At 41.5% G+C, this 17,627-nt stretch overlaps 1 protein-coding gene across 1 annotated transcript in view; it reads right to left on the bottom strand.

Annotated features, from left to right (window-relative positions):
- The window catches only part of FMNL2 (formin like 2), a 1,741,163-nt gene that overhangs the window by 247,050 nt on the left and 1,476,486 nt on the right, over positions 1 to 17,627 (bottom strand). The window contains exon 13 of the mRNA XM_044074902.1: positions 7,228 to 7,329. Within this exon, the coding sequence (XP_043930837.1) occupies positions 7,228 to 7,329 (102 nt within the window). The remainder of the gene's footprint in view (positions 1 to 7,227; positions 7,330 to 17,627) is intronic.

Here is a 17,627-nt window from a genome sequence, read left to right as displayed (position 1 = left end):
TCTACGGCAATACCCAAGTTTGCTCTGAGTTACTGCCCAATGGTACCTCCTATACTGAGCCAACAGATATTGCCAACATACTGGCTGACAGATTCAATGCCAACTTTACCCCCCCTTAAAGGACTAATCACAATATCAGAGGAATGCCAGGCACCCAGCATTACTGCAGCACAGGTTAAAGCTGCATTGTCCATGGCCACGAATACAGCTTCCATGGGACTCGACAATATCCCTGGATGTGTTCTACATGAACTACAAAATGAACTGGCACCACATCTGTGAGCCCTATTTAATCACAACCTCATCTCAGGCTTTGTCCCTACTGAATGGCGCACTGCTACAGTCAGCCCTCTCCATAAAGGGGGAGTGACTACAGAGGCTGGGAATTATTGCCCCATTAGCCTGACAAGTCTGATATGTAAGGCTATGGAGCACATCATCATGGACCTAATTAACAAGGATATAGGGAATCTCCAAACTCTAAATCCCACTCAATTTGGTTTTGTGAAAGGTAGATCATGCCTGCTCAACCTGGTTGACTTCTTTGAGTCAGTCACCAGAGCTGTGGAGGAGGCCAAGGCAGTTCATACAGCCTACTTTGATCTGGCCAAGGCCTTCGATACCATTCCCCCCTCAGGAATTATTGATAAACTTACCAAACTAGGCATCAACCCCTATATCATTAGGTGGGTTGCAAACTGGCTCACAGATAGAACTCACAGTGTGAAAGCAGCAGACTCCAAGTCAGACTGCCGACCAGTCACGAGTAGAGTCCCACAGGGATTGGTCTTGGGTCCTTCTCCTGTTTGGCATCTACTTCTCAGAAGTCCAGGCCAACACGGAGGGACTCTGGCTGACCAAGTTCGCAGACAACTGCAAGCTGGGAGCCATTATTAACTCCCCAAGTGATGTAGACTTCCTACAGAAAGGCCTCACTGAGACCAATGACTGGTGTTGAAACCATGGCCTTAAGCTTAATGCCAAAAAATGCATTGCCATCTCCTTTGGGAAAAACTCAGTTCCCACTAATTACCACATTGATGGGAGCTCACTGAAGACTGAAGGCGTTATAAGATATCTAGGGACACAGGTTGATAGCAACCTCTCCTTCGACCACCACATTACCACTGTGGTCAGAAAGTCCTTCTATGTGGCACATCTCATTACCAAGGGTTTTGCATCCAGGAAGAAAGAGGTCATCGTCTCCCTCTACTCTTCCTTCATTAGGCCAATCATCGAGTATAATGCCCCATTTGGCATGTACATCACTAGACACATGCGACAGCTGGAAAGACCACAAAAGTACCTCACAAAGAGGATCCTATGCCTTAAACACATGTCCTACACGGACAGACTCAAAAACACTCCAGCTATTCTTTGTCTCATTTCGTCTACTAAGAGACGATCTCTGCTTGACTTACAAAGCCACGTTTGACCCAGCTCTGTTAGAAATGCCATATTTAAAGAAATCCCAATCCCTCTGCATCACATGCTCCAGAGACCTCAACCTCATTACCACAATCAACAGAACATGCTGGAGGGACAGGTTCATAACCCAGAGACTGCCCATGCTTTGGAATAGACTTCCCATGCATGTCAAGCAGAGCACCTCACTGGCCCTCTTTAAGAGAAATCTTGATGAGTGGATGGGAAATAGAAAGTTCACCCTAGGGATAACTCCAGTGGCTCTACATGATAGAGGCACTGGGAACTAACGTCGGGCGGCATGATCCCAGGGCACTTCTATGGGCTAGGCTTATAAAAGCTCCAGGGCCTTTAGCCTAGTACACACCTATGAACATATATGATGTTAAGAAAAATAACCCAGGGAGTGTCCTAGCTAGATATCATAATGAATTTGTGAATCATTTTAAATTTACAACATTGTATTCAGTTTATGTCGATCTGAGATGGGACCCCTGGAAACTAAATCTGGAAGATTGAAATGGCAACTTATTACTTCTGCTGACAGATTTCCTGGGTTAAATGAAATGGTATCCATTGACAACATTCTTAAATTAAAACAGTTAAAATTATGATTATTTTTAGCAAAATGTATTTTTAGTCTTTGTATTAATGTTTCATTTATCGATTATTTATGTATGTGTATCATTGTAAGTAAATGTGTTGAGGTATTGATACAGTACGCTAATCAGTTTTTTTAGGGTAGTATTGCTTTAAGAATTGCTTGGTGTAATTGGTGACCTTTTATGATTAGAGTTATAAATAACCTGTGTTTTTTTTAACACAACAGTTCTCATGAAGTTCTGTACAATAGTTTGGATGAAAGCACTTAACTGTTAAATAAAGAATGGTATGTGTTTGCAAGTATTAAATGGCTGGTTGTTCATATTTGGAAAGTCTTTTTGCTTCTTTGTTTTTGATTTACCTGCCCTCGGCCAACTGTGTTTGTCAAGATCTAGGAATAAAGTCCAAGTTATAAACCAATTTGCTCTTGTTTTTTTGTTTTAACTTACAGTTTTGGTGTTACTGACTGGCCCCAAAAGTTATTGGATCAGTTGGACAGAAAAACAAGAAAAATGTTTCATGCTTATCAAATGATGTACAAAAGTCAGTGTATACCAAGATTATACATGTCTTGCTTTGAAGGAGGCACAGACCTCCTCAGAATGGATTACGTATGTAGATCCACAGTAGTGGGACTGCATACATATCTGCTGACTTCATCAGATCCAAACATAGTTAAAGCTTTAAAACATGAGAAGAGGACGTGTAAGATAACTTCTTTCCTTAGTTTAGCAGAAGCATTCAGGTGGCAAGTGGGAATGGAAATCAAACCAGTAGAAAAAAATCAGACAGCAACTGAATGTCCCAACAAACAAAAGAAAGAATATAAGGAGAAGGATCAGATATGAAGGAAAAGAATGCGGAAAAGCCATAAATACAGTTGGAAGAACTTCATGTTGATCAGGATTTGACACAAGTATGTTTCAGGAGATTGGAGTTGAAACCAAAAGAATAAAGGTTAACAAACGGCAGTCCAAGATAGTGGACACTTTGCTTTACAAAGTCCATTGAACATGTGGGAGAAACAGACAGATGTAGGTTCTATAAAAAAAGAATTGTAACCAGTTGCACACCTTGTTGCTTGGTGCGATACACTCGTGGTAGAAGGCATGTACACTGAAAGGCACAAAAATGTGGTAAGATTGTTGCACTGGGGATTGTGCAAACACTACATTATAGAAGTAGTTGAGAAGCACGGGAAGCATTACAGAGAATGATGAAGTGTACATCATGTGGAATCACCCATTACAAAGAATTCAAAAAATATTTGCAAGAAAACCAGATATAGTAGTCCATGAAAAAACCCACAAAAGTACAAAAATAGCATTGATCATTGACATTGACACACCTAGCGATTACAGTGTCTCAAATACAGACACACAAAGTCATAAAATATGAAAATTTGAAGGCAGAAATGAGAGCACTGTGGAAGAAAGATACCCAGAGTTGCAATAGTTGTAGCAGCAATGGGTCTAATAAAAAGAATCTATAATCATATTTAGATAAGCTACCAATACATGTAACTCCATGTGAATTGCAGTGGGAGTCCATTTTGGGCACATTGCATGTGCTGTGAAGAGCACTTTTGGCTAACATCAAAGGTTAAAACAATACTAACTTCATAAACTTTAACTATACCCTGACTTAGGAATGGGGTCCATTCCCATCATGGTGTTAACAACCCAAAAGATATGGACAAATTAAACTGAGAGAAACTCCTTCTAGTTAATTTGTGGTTCGTTATTTTCTTGCACTAGTGTACTAGCAGTGTGTCCTTTTGTCTTTGTAACATTTTCTGCTTGAATAAAGGAAATGGCTCAACTGCTGAAAGCCTGATTCAGCTTGGTGATTCTTCTCCCTTCTATAAGAGACTCTGGCTCAAACTCAGAAAAGTTACTATGAGGTCTACACTTGTGGTGACATTTTGGTATTCAGAGACAGCCCTACCATAGTGCTGTTGTACAAGAACATATACAGAATCATGGTAAGCTGTGTCTGTAGCCAAGCTAAATGCTAATGCGACATTTCAGGGGAGAGGCATGTGCTGATTAGCCATGTACTCGCCCCCAGAACTGCCCGTGATTAGGCATTTATGCAACCAAGCAATTCAGAGAATCACTCCTTGCTGTTCATGGTAATTAGCCATGTTCATCCATCATATTAGATCTAACTGTTGAGGAGTTTAGTAGTCAGGTAGTGCTGGGTGGGTGTAAGTGTGTGTATGTGAGGGGCTGTGTGTGTGTGTGTGTGTGTGTGTGTGTGTGTGAGAGAGAGAGAGAGAGACAGGGACAGGGCATATAAAAGCATACCTCTCAACCTTGTAGAGCAAGAAATCTAGACAAATCCAAAATTAATGGTGGGACAAAAACATACACTGAGGGATATATTTTACTTATTTCTCTCATAAACTTGAAAAGTTACAAGAATAACAGCTTTTGCACTACCATGCATTTACTGAAGTACATGAAGTGTGAAACTCTAATGACTGGCATTAATGACTGACTGTAATCATCCATTCTTTATATCGGCAGGCAAAAAGGAGATATCTGGGAGGTTCTGACAATGGGGACAGTTGTGAGGTACGTGGTGGTGTGCATGTTTGCGTGTGTTTTACTTTGTGTACATATGTGCAAAATTAAATGAGGGGAGGTAGGTGCCTGTACTAACACAATGCAAAGGCCACCAATATCAACCTCTACAGGAAAGTGCTGATTAGCACTAGAGGTAGTTAACAGTGATTCAGAAACATGCAAATTAGCCAATAATGAGGTCTGTCCTCATTGCAGCTAATGTGTCTTTGAATGCTATAATATGCCATTGTAGAAACAGGGCTTATTTGATGTAGCCCTTAAAGTGAACACTGGGGTTCTTTCTGAATCCCCAGCCCTATTTTCCTGCTGATCCTAAATCTTTGCTGAATCTGGCTTATTCCCATCAAGAAACATTGTGTCTAGTGGGGTATGTGATTTTCACATGGGCTGGGTAAACCAGTCTAAATTTAAATCTTCTTTTCCTTGTTAATGCAAACAAGTAATTTTCCATGCAAACTTGCATCTTTCTTATTTTAACTGGCTTCCTGCTTGTCACAGCAATGAAAGAATATTTTCTTTTCTTTTATCACAAGCATTTCAAACTTCAGTAACAGTGGCCTGGGAAAGTTACTATTGCCTTGTCCTCCTGAGCATAAATACAATGGACTTGTTCAACTCTGATTTCTGTCAGCAAAGGTTATACCACTGATCTAATGCACCTTATATGTATTTTACACGGTCTGTTCCTTCAATACTTTTTGGTATATCCTTAATGTTAAATTGTTATGCTGTACATTTGTTTTTATTTATATGTTTACAACTTATATCTATTTTTTTCTCCAGACACAGTTTTATTGCTCTGCAAGTTTTTCCTGCAGCATTGTACTGTGAGACAAATACAGGTGTTCAAATTGAGTCTTCTGAATTTTCCTTTATCAGTTTGTGAATATTGGCTGAATTTTGTGAAAGAGTATTTTGTTTTTTATTTCCTGCTGTTTTTTCTGAATTTTTATTTATTTTATTACTATTTGTTTACCAGGTAAGTAGACTGGTCTGTTCATAGTATTGAAGGAAATAGAAGGCAACTGAGTCACAAGACCATTTACACCTTGCCAATACCCACCCTCATGCCATCCCCCACCCTTCTCACGAAAGGCAAAACGTGTCAGGCCTGCAACAAATTTATAGGTACTCATCCAGTTATTAAGGTTTAATTTGAAGGCTGCTAGGGTGTCACTCTATTTAATTTGCAGAGAAACTTTGCTCCAGAGGGGAGGTAGGCATTGGGTAAATTAATTTGTTTCTCCAGGCTCCAGCACATTTTATTTATGTGCTGGTGTTGACCTGTTTCTGCCAAGAACCCAAGCTCAATCAGCAAACATAAGAAAAAACATAGAATGTATGTAATTTGAGCAGTAAACATCAAATGGAAAATTTTAACAGAAACAATTTTGAATGCAAACAGTAGAAATATATGAAATATATATGCATAGCATGCAAACAATAGAAATATATTTTAGGTTTGTCTGAAAGCTATAAATATATAAATAAAAACAAATGTACAGCATAACAGTTTAACATCACATTTCAGGAAACAAGTTATAATTCTTTGTTACACCGAGAAACACAAGATAATTAAATGTAGTTAATCACTGTCATGAAATCAAATACAATGGGTATTGGGTACCACTGATGATGAGGTTTGTGAGGGCATCTGTGAAGAGTTCGCTGAGTTTTGGAGGCTTTTAATTTCAGGCAAGAAATTGACTCTAAATATCTAAAGCCAGCCTGGAGAAGACTCTTTCAATAAACTGCTGTTTTGAAGTGTGGGTGGGCCAAATAAAAGCTGTCATTTTGACTGGTTCTGAAGGAGCAGTTTTAATCCCTGTAAGAAGTTTAGCAACCATACATTCCTCAGATTTGTTGTTTATTTTTACCAACTGACCATATACCTTGGCTGGTGAAGCTGGAAAGCCCATGACTTAATTTAGTTGCATTTCTGCATGTCCATGTATTCAGTTTGCACAATGCAGGCCATTTTTTTTGTCTGCCATTGGACTGTCTTTCTGGCTACTACGATTAACTTATGTATAGCACTCACTCTTAAACATATAATGTTATCTTCTTTAACCTAATCAAATAAAATTATGCTCTTTATCTAATTAAAACACACTTTTTGACTGGTCCCAGTGGAGGAGTGATCTTCCTTCAGTTTCTGTGGGTAGATGTCATACTAGAATTCCATTTCATGTTTGGTTTTGACATTTATTAACAGTTTGTTGTGACTGGTGCTCTTCACAGAATATTCTATCGGGTAAAAGAGAGAAATCTGACTCTGGTACAAAGTAGGAACTACAAAAAGCTGCTTAGAAACTTTACTTATCCATGAACATGAATTAAAATGGGTCAAGACACTAACAGCAGTTATCTCATGGTCTGTATGTAGGTCTCTTACCTCACCAGATGACTTTTGCTTTTAGTCAGTTTGAACAATGAATGTATCATGCACTTGTTTTGTCAACTTCTCTTTGATTATTTGTGAGCTCCTGAAAGTTAGAACAACAACTGTAGGTTTTCTACTTGAACCTGGTTACTTATGCATGGTTTCACGCCCCTACATATTGAAATGTACCTGATATAAACACAAAACATGTTAAGGTACACTTACCCTAACTGATTCCAGTTCCTTGTTTCTTTGCATTAATTGCTTTTCCAGTTCCACAATCTTTGCCATTGCCTCATTTTCAGTTTCTTGTAACTTCTCTGATAACTGGAATTGTAAAAGGAAAAGATGAAATTAATTTTAACCTGATATACAACAATGTTTAAAATGTAAAATGAATGGTTATTCCAGATGAAAATCCATACTATTTGTAATGCTGCTATCGTAGAGATCAGGGATCTCAGAGTACAATAGCACACTGTACATGCCTGACTCATGTTGAAAGGACACAGTCTATGTCACTCACAAGAGCTGAGAGAACCAAAGTCACAAGTCGGCGCAAGCAAACCTAGTGATGGTCAAGCAGATGAGTTTTGAAAATACAGTATGTTCCAAAGGTTTAAAACTTCCTCAAAGGAAGGAAAGTCTGTCACTCTCTATCCCTGTTTGGTAAGTGAAACAACTGTCATGTTCCAATTCCCCACCTGCAAAACATGCCTATATAAATCTACCAGTCAACTGCATCATGTACTGCAGGAAAAATGATATCTGGGTCCCAGCAACTGCAGCATTGACTGTATTAACCACTTCAGTAATTGAGAAGAAATGACAACTCAGTAGCAACAACAAAAACAAACAATAAATAAATTGTAAGTATGTGTTTAATACAGAGGGGTCTCATGAGTAACAAAGGAACTAAATTGTACTGTACTAAACTCTCCTTATCTCACAGTACAAGATATGGTTACCCTGCATCTTGCCAAATGTCCCTTTGTTTAACAAATGCAGGGAGTGTTGCTTACTTTTAATGGTACAGTTAGCTGAGTGGTGCAAATATCAAAGTTATGTTTTGTTGAGATAGGTGAGTAGGGTTGGAGGTGGTGAGAGTTTTTATTGCTTGTGTTTGTGAATTAGAGTTAGGGCACAGGTTAGGGATAGGTGTTATAAGTTTGTATGTGTATTTTAGGTTTAGCATCAGGGTTAGGTAAGCGGATAAATGCAGTGTTGTCAGTGTGTGTTTGAGCATGTTTCTGTGTGCAAGTGCATCTTATGTAATGGCAGTGGTACGGGAGAGGTTTTAATATGGTAAGGTATACTGTTAGGATTGGGGGAAGGGCAGCATTAGGGTTAGGGCTAGTACCCATTACTAAGGTGGTGCAGGGGAAAGGGTTTTATTATGGTAAGGTATAGGGTTAGGGTGGGGGAAGGGGCAGTGTTAAGGTTAGCAGCCATTAATAACATGGTATGGGGAAGGGATAGATGCCTACTGATCTGTGAGTATCTAATTCTAAGCTACGAAAAAGATGGCATATGTACACACGGGAGAATAATTCTCGTAGGGGTACCTCGTGGAACAATAACCTGGCATGTGAATTTGTATTGGAGTGAACTAAATTTATTGTCCACTCAAACCTACTGTCTAAGAATCACTTCTTTTCCCAGAGACTCCTTGCAAAAAACATTAGTAGAAGGAGATGAGAGGAAGAGGAGGAGGTTTCACCTCTTGAAATTGGTGGATAAACCTTAACTGCAATAGCCAAAAGAAGAAGAGACAACACTCAGAAAGTACAGTTATGTACACTTACCATAAATGTAGATGTTCGAGTGTATTCACTGTTGCAGTCATTACACTTGGGTTATCCTGCTGGCAGGCTACCCTCAGTCGGCCTGAATTCCAAAGTCCTGGTCTGGCGTCAGTTGCTGTCGCCTCTTCCCTGACGTCAGTGCGCCAGGGGTATAAAAGATGCAGCCAACGCCATTTTCTTCAGTTTTTCTTGCCCCAGATGTCAGGTGCCCCCAAAAGGGTAGGCTAAAAATATGCCAATAAAACATGCATGAACCAAAATATATACAATACCTTCATCTACAAGCAAATACACCACACAGGTTGTATAGGTTAGAGAAGAGCAGATAAGATGCAGCAAAGATATGGGGGAAGGTGGGAGGGTAACCTGGACTGCAACAGTGAATACACTCGAACATCTACATTTATGGTAAGTGTACACAACTGTACTATGTTCTTCGTGTTTTACTGTTGCAGTCATTACACTTGGGTTGAATCCCAAAGCTAAGGTTGGGAGGCTGGAGCTAAATAGCATTAGGAGCGGCTATGAGGCCCTGCAAAGCTGCAGTGGCAAAGCCTGCCCTGGATTTAGAGTAAAGAGGTAAGTGATAGTGCTTTGTAAAGGTGTGCACTGAACTCCAGGTAGCAGCCTCTAAAATGTCTTTGGTTGGTACTCCCCTGAGGAAGGCTGCTGAAGTGGCTGCTGCTCTGGTCGAATGTGGCCTAATGCCCTTAGGCACTGGCTTGCCATGTTGTGAATAGCAGAAATGAATGCAGTGGCCTATTCACTTTGAAATAGTCTGCTTTGAGATAGCCTTTTCTTGTGATCCTGCAGCATATGCCACTAGTAGTTGCTCTGTCTTTCTGAAAGCTTTGGTTCTGTGCAAGTAGAAGCGTAGCTGTCTGTGTATGTCCAAAGAATGCAGAATTCTCTCCCTCTTATTCTGTGGGTTTGGATAAAAAGTAGGCAGGTGAATAGTTTGGTTAAGGGCCACAATGGACACTACCTTAGGCATAAATGTCGGGTTTGTCCTCAGAGAAACCCTGTCTGGATAAAAAATGATAAAAGGTTCCACAGCCATGAGTGCCTGTAGCTCTGAGACTTGTCTTGCAGAGGTTATTGCTAGGAGCAGAGCTGTTTTCCAAGACAAAAACTTTAAATCAGCTGTAGCGGCTGGCTCAAAAGAAGGCAGGGTGAGTTTTTTCAAAACATAACTGAGGTCCCATGCAGGTATTGGTGATCTCCTCGGAGGCCTTAAGTTTTTGGCTCCTCTGAGGTACTGCCTTAACAAGGGATGAGAAAAGATTGGTGGCTCTGTATTGTAATGAGCCGAAATGGCAGAGGCATGAATTTTAATTGATGAAAAGGATAGGCCTTTGTTCAGCATCTCAGTTAAGTATTGCAAAATCTGAGGAGTATTTGGTACAGCTGTGTCAATTCCTTGTGCCTGGTTCCAAGCACAGAATCTCTTCCATTTTCCATTTTCCAGCGTAAGATTTTCTGGTACTAGGCCTTCTGGCCTCCAAAATGACATCCATTACAGCTTTAGTGAGAGGCGCATTTTGTATCACTACATTATCCGCCATGCTGCCAGATTTAAGGTCTTTAGTTGGCTGTGCAAGATCTGACTGTTTTGTTGGAATAGTAGATGAGGTATTTGAGGCAAGGTCCAAGCAGAGCATTGAGACAAGTTCCTTAGGATTGGGTACCAGTGCTGGCGCGGCCAGTCTGGGGCAATCAGAATCATCTTTGGCTTCTCTTGTCTGACCTTTAGGAGTACCTTAGGGAGGAGAGGCAATGGAGGAAAGGCATATACTGCTAAGCTTTTCCAGCTGAAAGATAGGGCGCCCACTTCCCATGCTTGTCTGTGATAAGTCCTTGTGCAGTATCATTTTAGTTGGTAGTTGTGAGGAGAGGCAAATAGATCTATATCCGGGCATTCCCATTTCCTTGTTACTATGCTGAAGACTTGTGGATCCAATTTCCACTCGTGAGGATCCATGAGGTTTCTGCTTAGTTTGTCTGCCAGAGTATTTATCTTTCCTGGCAGGAATTGTGCCTGCAGATGTACTTGGTAAGTCAATGCTGTGTCCCACAAAGTCATGGCTAGTCTGCAAAGGGGGTAAGAATGAGTGACTCCCTGCTTGTTTATATACCACATGACCGTGGTGTTGTCTGTCTTTATCAGTAGCTGTCCCGGATGAAGTAGGTCCTTGAAGGCTGTCAGGGCATTCTGAACAGCTAGCATCTCTTTTTGATTGATATGTAGATGCATTTGGTTTGCGGATCATGTGCCTTGAATACATCTTCCTGCCATGTGGGCCCCTCAGGCATAATCTGATGCATCCGTTGTTAATGTCTACCTGGCTGGGGGTAAAGTGAATGGCTGTCCCTTGCTCTGGTGACAAGCATTCGCCCATCAATGAAACTCCTGTTGCAGGCAGGGAATGAGGGTAATTGTTTCCAGGCTGTGGCAATGTTGAGTCCAAACACTTTTTAGGTACCATTGAAGTTTCCTCATATGCAGTCTCACATATGGAATTAGTAGAATGCAGGATGCCATGAAGCCCAAAGCCTGCAGAATTTTTCTTGCAGATAACTGGGCCTTTGTTGCCAACAGGTTGAAATAGGTAGTCAGTTGCCTTTGTTTGTCTGGCGTGAGATAAGCCATCTGGGCAGTTGTATTTAAGCTTGCACCCAGGAATATTATCTCTTGAGAGGGTACTAGTTTTATAGGTTCATAGGTTCATACTAGGCTATCTGCCCTAGGGCATTTATAAGCCTAGCCAGAGTGTGTATGGCTTTCGCCACCCATATTAAATTAATTTTGCTATGCCCTTTTTCAAGGTTAGTATACTGTGCCTCTGTCTAACAGTGACACAGAAGTGATACCCGGGGTAAACCTACAATCTCCCATCCACTCATCAAGATTCCTCTTGAAGAGAGTCAATGAGGGACTCTGCCTAACCTGGACTGGGATTTTATTCCAGAGTGAAGGGAGCCTCTGGGTTATGAATCTGTCCCTCCAGCATGTCCTATTTATTTCAGTGCTGAGGTTCAAGTCCCCGATGGGATTTGGATTTTCTGAGGTGCAATGTCCATTAATTCCGGTGGACATGGCTTTATCGTCAGGCACAGATCGCCTCTGAGCAGGCGGTATGCCACTGAGCAGAGCTGGAGTTTCTTTAACCGGGCAGCATCGACATCTATTTGAGCCTTGATCCTCTTGGTGAGGTACTTTTGGGGTCTTTCCAGTTGCTGCAGGTGTCTGGTAAGGTACATCCCAAAAGGGCATTGTACTCAATTATGGGCCTGATGAGGATGAGTAAAGAGGCACGATGACCTCCCTGATCTAGATGTGAGTCCCTTCATGATTAGGTGGGCTATATAAAATGTTTTTCTAACCACTTTGGCCACGTGGTTGTCAAATGAGAGATTGCTATCAACTTGGGTCCCCAGGTCCCTAATTACTTCTTCTGTACTTAATGGATTACCACCTATGTGGTAATTTGTGGGCACTTTGTTTTTGCCAAAGGGGATGACTATACACTTTTTGGCGTTTAGCTTGAGGCCATGGCTCTGGCACCAGTTGTCTGTTTCTATGAGGCCCTTTTGGAGGATGCTTGTGTCATTTTTTTTTTTGTTTTTTTGTTTTGTGCTTGTGTTTTGATTTCTTTTCGTTGACTGTGTACCCTAGGGCTGTTAGAAATCTCTTTACAAATGCCAGATGCTGTAGTAGAATGTCCTTGTTCTCTGCTTGAATGAGGCAGTCATCCAAGTAAGGATATATTTGTATTCCTATTTGTCTGCAGAATGCAATTACTGGTGCCAGGCACTTTGTGAAGACCCTGGGCACAGTAGATAAGGCAAAGGGCAGTGCAGAGAATTGGTAGTGCATTGAGCCAGCTTTGAATCTGAGGTATCTTCTGCACGTTTGTCTGATTGGGACATGCAGGTATGCCTCTTTTAGGTCTAAAGTCACAAGCCAAGCCTTCCTGCCCAGCATGGGCAGATGTTGCTGTAGAGTCAAAATTTTGAATTTTGGTATATCCAGAAATGTGTTTAGAATAGACAGGTCCAGTATTGGTCTCCAGGTCTTGTCCTTTCTTGGTACCAAAAACAGTCTTGAATAAAATCCTTTTCCCTGCTCATGCTCTGGTACTTGTTGAATGGCCCTCATGTCCATGAGGGATGAGACTTGCTTTTGTGCCTCTGCCAATTGATGTTTTGGCAGGTCTGGCCAACCATTTGTCCTTGGCATGGTATGGAAGTGAAACTTGTAGCCTTGTGACACTGTGTCTAGGACCCATTTGTCCTGGGTTATTATTATGTGCCAGTTTTGAGAAAAAAGTGCTAGTTTTCCCCCTAAAGGTGCTGCCAGAAGATAAGTGCTTGGTGCAGGCAGGGGTAAGTCATTGGGACTGTTTCCTATATGGCTGTGATTTGTCTTCTCCACTTTTGAAGGTAGAAGCACCCCATTGTTTAGACCTGTACGAACTTTGGGGCTGGGATCTGTCTCTTGGGCATTTATATCTGCCCCTTTGTGGTCTGTCTGACACTGGAAAGGACCAATTCTTTGTAGGCCAGTGTCTGCTAAATCTTGGAGGCTGAACCTGTAAGAAATTCTTAACCATTTGCATAGATTTAGCTTTGTCCTCCATTTTCTTTAACACCTCTTCTGCTTTAACACCAAACAAAGTATCATGCTGTAATGGGGCATCTAATAATTTTGCTTTGACACGATCAGGCAGACTTTGTTCCTTTAACCAAGCATGCCTCCTGATGACAGAACCCGTAACAGCGGCTCTGCAGGACGCCTCCAAAGAATCAAAACCACATTGCAAAGTATGCTTTCCAACTTGTTCAGCTGCATGCAATAAATCCTGCATTTCTTTGTTTTCTGCACATTCAGAATTTGTCAACATTTTCTGTTTAAGCAGTGACATAATATATTGCTGATATTTGAGCATATGTAGCGGAAGTGTAAAACTTTTTTCCCCATCTGTCCAATGCCCTAGAATCCCTGTCAAGAGGGGGTAGGGTTTTTTGCAGCGGAAGCCTTAACCCCTTTGGGACCCTGACAGATAGTTTCTGGGTCAGCAGCAGGGTTTTTGAAAAGGAATTTATGAGAGTCAGGAACCCTGTAGTACCTGTCCGGCTTAACAGGAGCTGGAGGTAAGGAGTCAGGGGTCAGACTGGACTCTGAAAATACATCATCAACAATGTCTAACACAGGTGGAATAGCTAGGGGCCTGTGTTGTGGTAGAAAGGAAGTCTCTGAGCCTTTTCTTAGATTCTGAAAAATCTTGGCTCTCCCAGTGGAAATGCTCCCTCATGGTATGCAAGGTTTCCCCAAAAGAGTAATCCTCAGTTGGAGAGGCTGAAGGGATAGATTCTTCAGCATCTGAATCCTCATAGGGAGGAAGAGAGTATTCCTGATCAGAAGAGGAATCAGATGAAATGGAAACCTGATCTGAAGATTCATATTCTGTCTCTTGCCTAGGCCTTTTATCAGGTGGGGGATGGGAACCCCTGATCAAAGTAATTCAGTCTTCGGCCATTTTGAGCATCTGGTTTTGGGCATGGAGGCCTGTCCATGAGGCTGTTGTACTTGTTTCTTTGTCTTTAAGGGTGCTTTATTCTTTGCCTTTGAAGCTGATGTCGTTTTAATGTATAATTGAGTTGGTCTGAAAACACCCTCAGAAGCTGATGCCTGCTCAGCGGCTCTGGACCCATCTGAGGAAATAGTCTCCGAAGGTCCAATACCTTGAGCTTCCAGCGGCCTAGGCGACTCCACATGGGAGTCGGTAGCAGCCTGCAGGTCTAAAGTAGCGGGCATCAGGGGCTGCAAAGGTGCCTCACTGAGAACCGGCGACTGGCTTAGAAGAAGCCTCGTCATCGGTTTTGGACCTCGGATGCCTGTCCTTTTCTTTTTCTTTGCGTTTCTTGTGAATTCCGGTAGTCGGATGGCTATCTGACGACATCGTATAATTAAATCTTCTGCCAAAATAGTGTAATGCAAAATCGTACCGACGCTTAATAGTGCATTGGTTAAATCTAGCACAAAACCGACAACTAGCAACGTCGTGGTCAGGGCCTAGGCAAGGAATACAGTAAGAATGAAAGTCCTTATGAGGTATTTGCTTCCCACAAGAAATACAATTATTAACTTTTTCTGACATTGGTCTGGAGCAAGAAAAAAGTTTCCCCAACGGGGTACTTAGCTTTTAATGAAGACTTCGGATCTGAAATTCGAACACGAAAATCTCAGGAGTTGGCCGACTGGCACTTGTGAACTGCTTTTGCTTCAGGCAAGAAAGACTGAAGAAAATGATGTCAGCTGCATCTTTTATACCTCTGGCGCACTGACGTCAGGGAAGAGGCGACAGCAACCGATGCCGGACCTAGACTTTGGAATTCAGGCCGACTGAGGGTAGCCTGCCAGCAGGATAACACAAGTGTAATGACTGCAACAGTGAAACACGAAGAACATCAAAACACCCAACACACTTTTAAATATCTTGTATTAGAAGGAGATTATCTGGATTTTCCATTTTCTTTATGTGAATGTTTAATTTTCTCAAACATTTTTTAGAAGAGTAAAAGGACCTGCACTGGTGGAGAAAGGTGAAGCATGAATAAAGTGTATATGTTCTACAAATGATTATAGACTCTCGGCTCTCTTAGCTAAACAAAACAAGCACTGAAAATGGGTATCTTTACTCAGGGGATTACAATGACTAATGCAGCATTTTGTGGTAACTTTGATACTGGCATCATTTATCAAGTTTAACACATCAAAACAGTCCCACTTTTTTGGAAAAAAACAAAAATAATACATTTTATTAGGCCAAATACTTAAGCCAGAAGCAAAAGACAAACTGAAGAAAATAAGCCAGGAGGCTACTTATTTTTGGACTGAAAAAAGGCCTAAGCTACACAGTGCATTCTCTTTTATAGGTGGGCTGCCCTCAAATTGCCATGGTGTTAGACTGCAATCAAATACCCCATCCATTTGAAGCATAGTCCATCCCTAACCCTATTTAAGTGTAACCTTGACCAATGGATGTGAAATCAGAAATTCACACTGGGTCTGGCCCCCATGTCTCTGCCTCTTTTAGTCAATGACATGGGGTCTAGCCCACCATCTCTCTGACTGACAGACGCAGACAGCAACTATGCTCAAACTAACATTCCCCACCCCCACATAACCTTTAGAAACTTAATAACTAACATACCCCCTCCTAATAAATTCCATGATACACTGGAACATAATAGGATTGGGATGCGCAGCTAGGCTGCTGGTCGTTAACCTAGTACATATGAATGTTGGTATGTGGAAAATATCTGTCTCACTCCTGATATCTGTCTCTGACAAATTTACACAATATATGCATAACTTCAGCAAATAAGAAGAAAGTGGTGTGAGTAAATGGTTCCTCCAAAAATAAAAATACAATGCAGAAAAAGCAAAGGAGGCTCCAGACCACAGCTAATGAAAACATATAAAAGTTTTAATCCAAATGGTGAGTGCTTTCAAAACAAACAAAAACAAAATTACATCATATAAAAGGCATATCATGTCTCCTAAACCTGACAGACTTCTTTGAAGTGGTCACCAAAGCCGTAGATGAGGGTAAGGTGGTTCACACAGCCTATCTAGATCTCGCCAAGGCTTTCGACACCAACCCCAACTCTGGAATTATAGATAAACTCACTAAACTTGGTATAAATCCGTATGTCACAAAGATGGATTGCCAACTGGCTGACTGACAGAACCCACACTGTGAAAGTAGCAGACTCTAAATCCAAATTCAGACTAGGGACAAGTGGAGTACACGGGGTTCAGTCATAGGTTCTCTCCATTTTGGATTCTACTTTTCTGAAGTACAGGCTAACAGAGAAGGTCTTTGGCTAACAAAGTTTGCAGATGACTGCAAACTAGGAGCCATAATCAAAACACCTAATGATGTGGACATCCTACAAAAGGGCCTCACTGAGACAGATGCCTGGTGTCAAAGCCTCAAGCTCAATGCCAAAAAGTGCATTGTCATCCCTTTTGGTAAAAACTCTGTACCCATGAACTACCACATAGATGGTAGTCTACTTAACACTGAAAATGTGATAAGAGACCTTGGGACACAGGTGGACAGTAGTCTCTCCTTTGATAATTACATTGCCATAGTAGTCAGGAAATCCTTCTACGTGGCACACCTCATCACAAAAGATTTCTCATCCAGGAAAAAAAAGGTCATTGTTCCCCTCTACTCATCACTCATTAGACCCATTATAGAGTACAACGCCCCTTTTGGTATGTACCTCACAAGACATCTACCAACAACTGGAAAGGCTGCAGAAATACCTCACAAAGAGGATTACTGGCCTCAAACAGATGATCTTCTACGCAGACCGTCTCAAAAAACTCCAGCTTTACTCCACTGCATATCGCCTACTCAGAGGCGATCTCTGCCTAACATACAAAGCTATGTCAAACCTAGAGCTGTTAGACATGCTCCACTTAAAGAAATCCCAGTCCCTCCGAGCTACAAGCTCTAGGGACCTAAACCTTGTCACCACAATTAACAGAACATGCTGGAGGGATAGAGTCCTGTCCCAGAGACTTATACTCTGGAACAAACTACCTATCAATATCAAACAAAGCTCCTCATTAGCACTCTTCAAGAAAAATCTTGATGATTGGATGGAAGATAGGAAATTCACCCTGGGGATCACTTCTGTGGCTCTGCTTGACAGGGGCACAGGAAAATAATTTTCTTGGATGGCAAAAGCCAGGGTACCGTTTGGCTAGGCTTATATAGGCCCTAGGGCCAATAGCCTAGT

This window comes from Protopterus annectens, chromosome 6.part0 (assembly GCF_019279795.1).
Source record: "Protopterus annectens isolate FY-2018-M chromosome 6.part0, PAN1.0, whole genome shotgun sequence".
In the NCBI taxonomy this organism is placed as follows: Eukaryota; Metazoa; Chordata; order Ceratodontiformes; family Protopteridae; genus Protopterus; species Protopterus annectens.
This window is presented reverse-complemented; position numbering and strand designations above follow the sequence as displayed.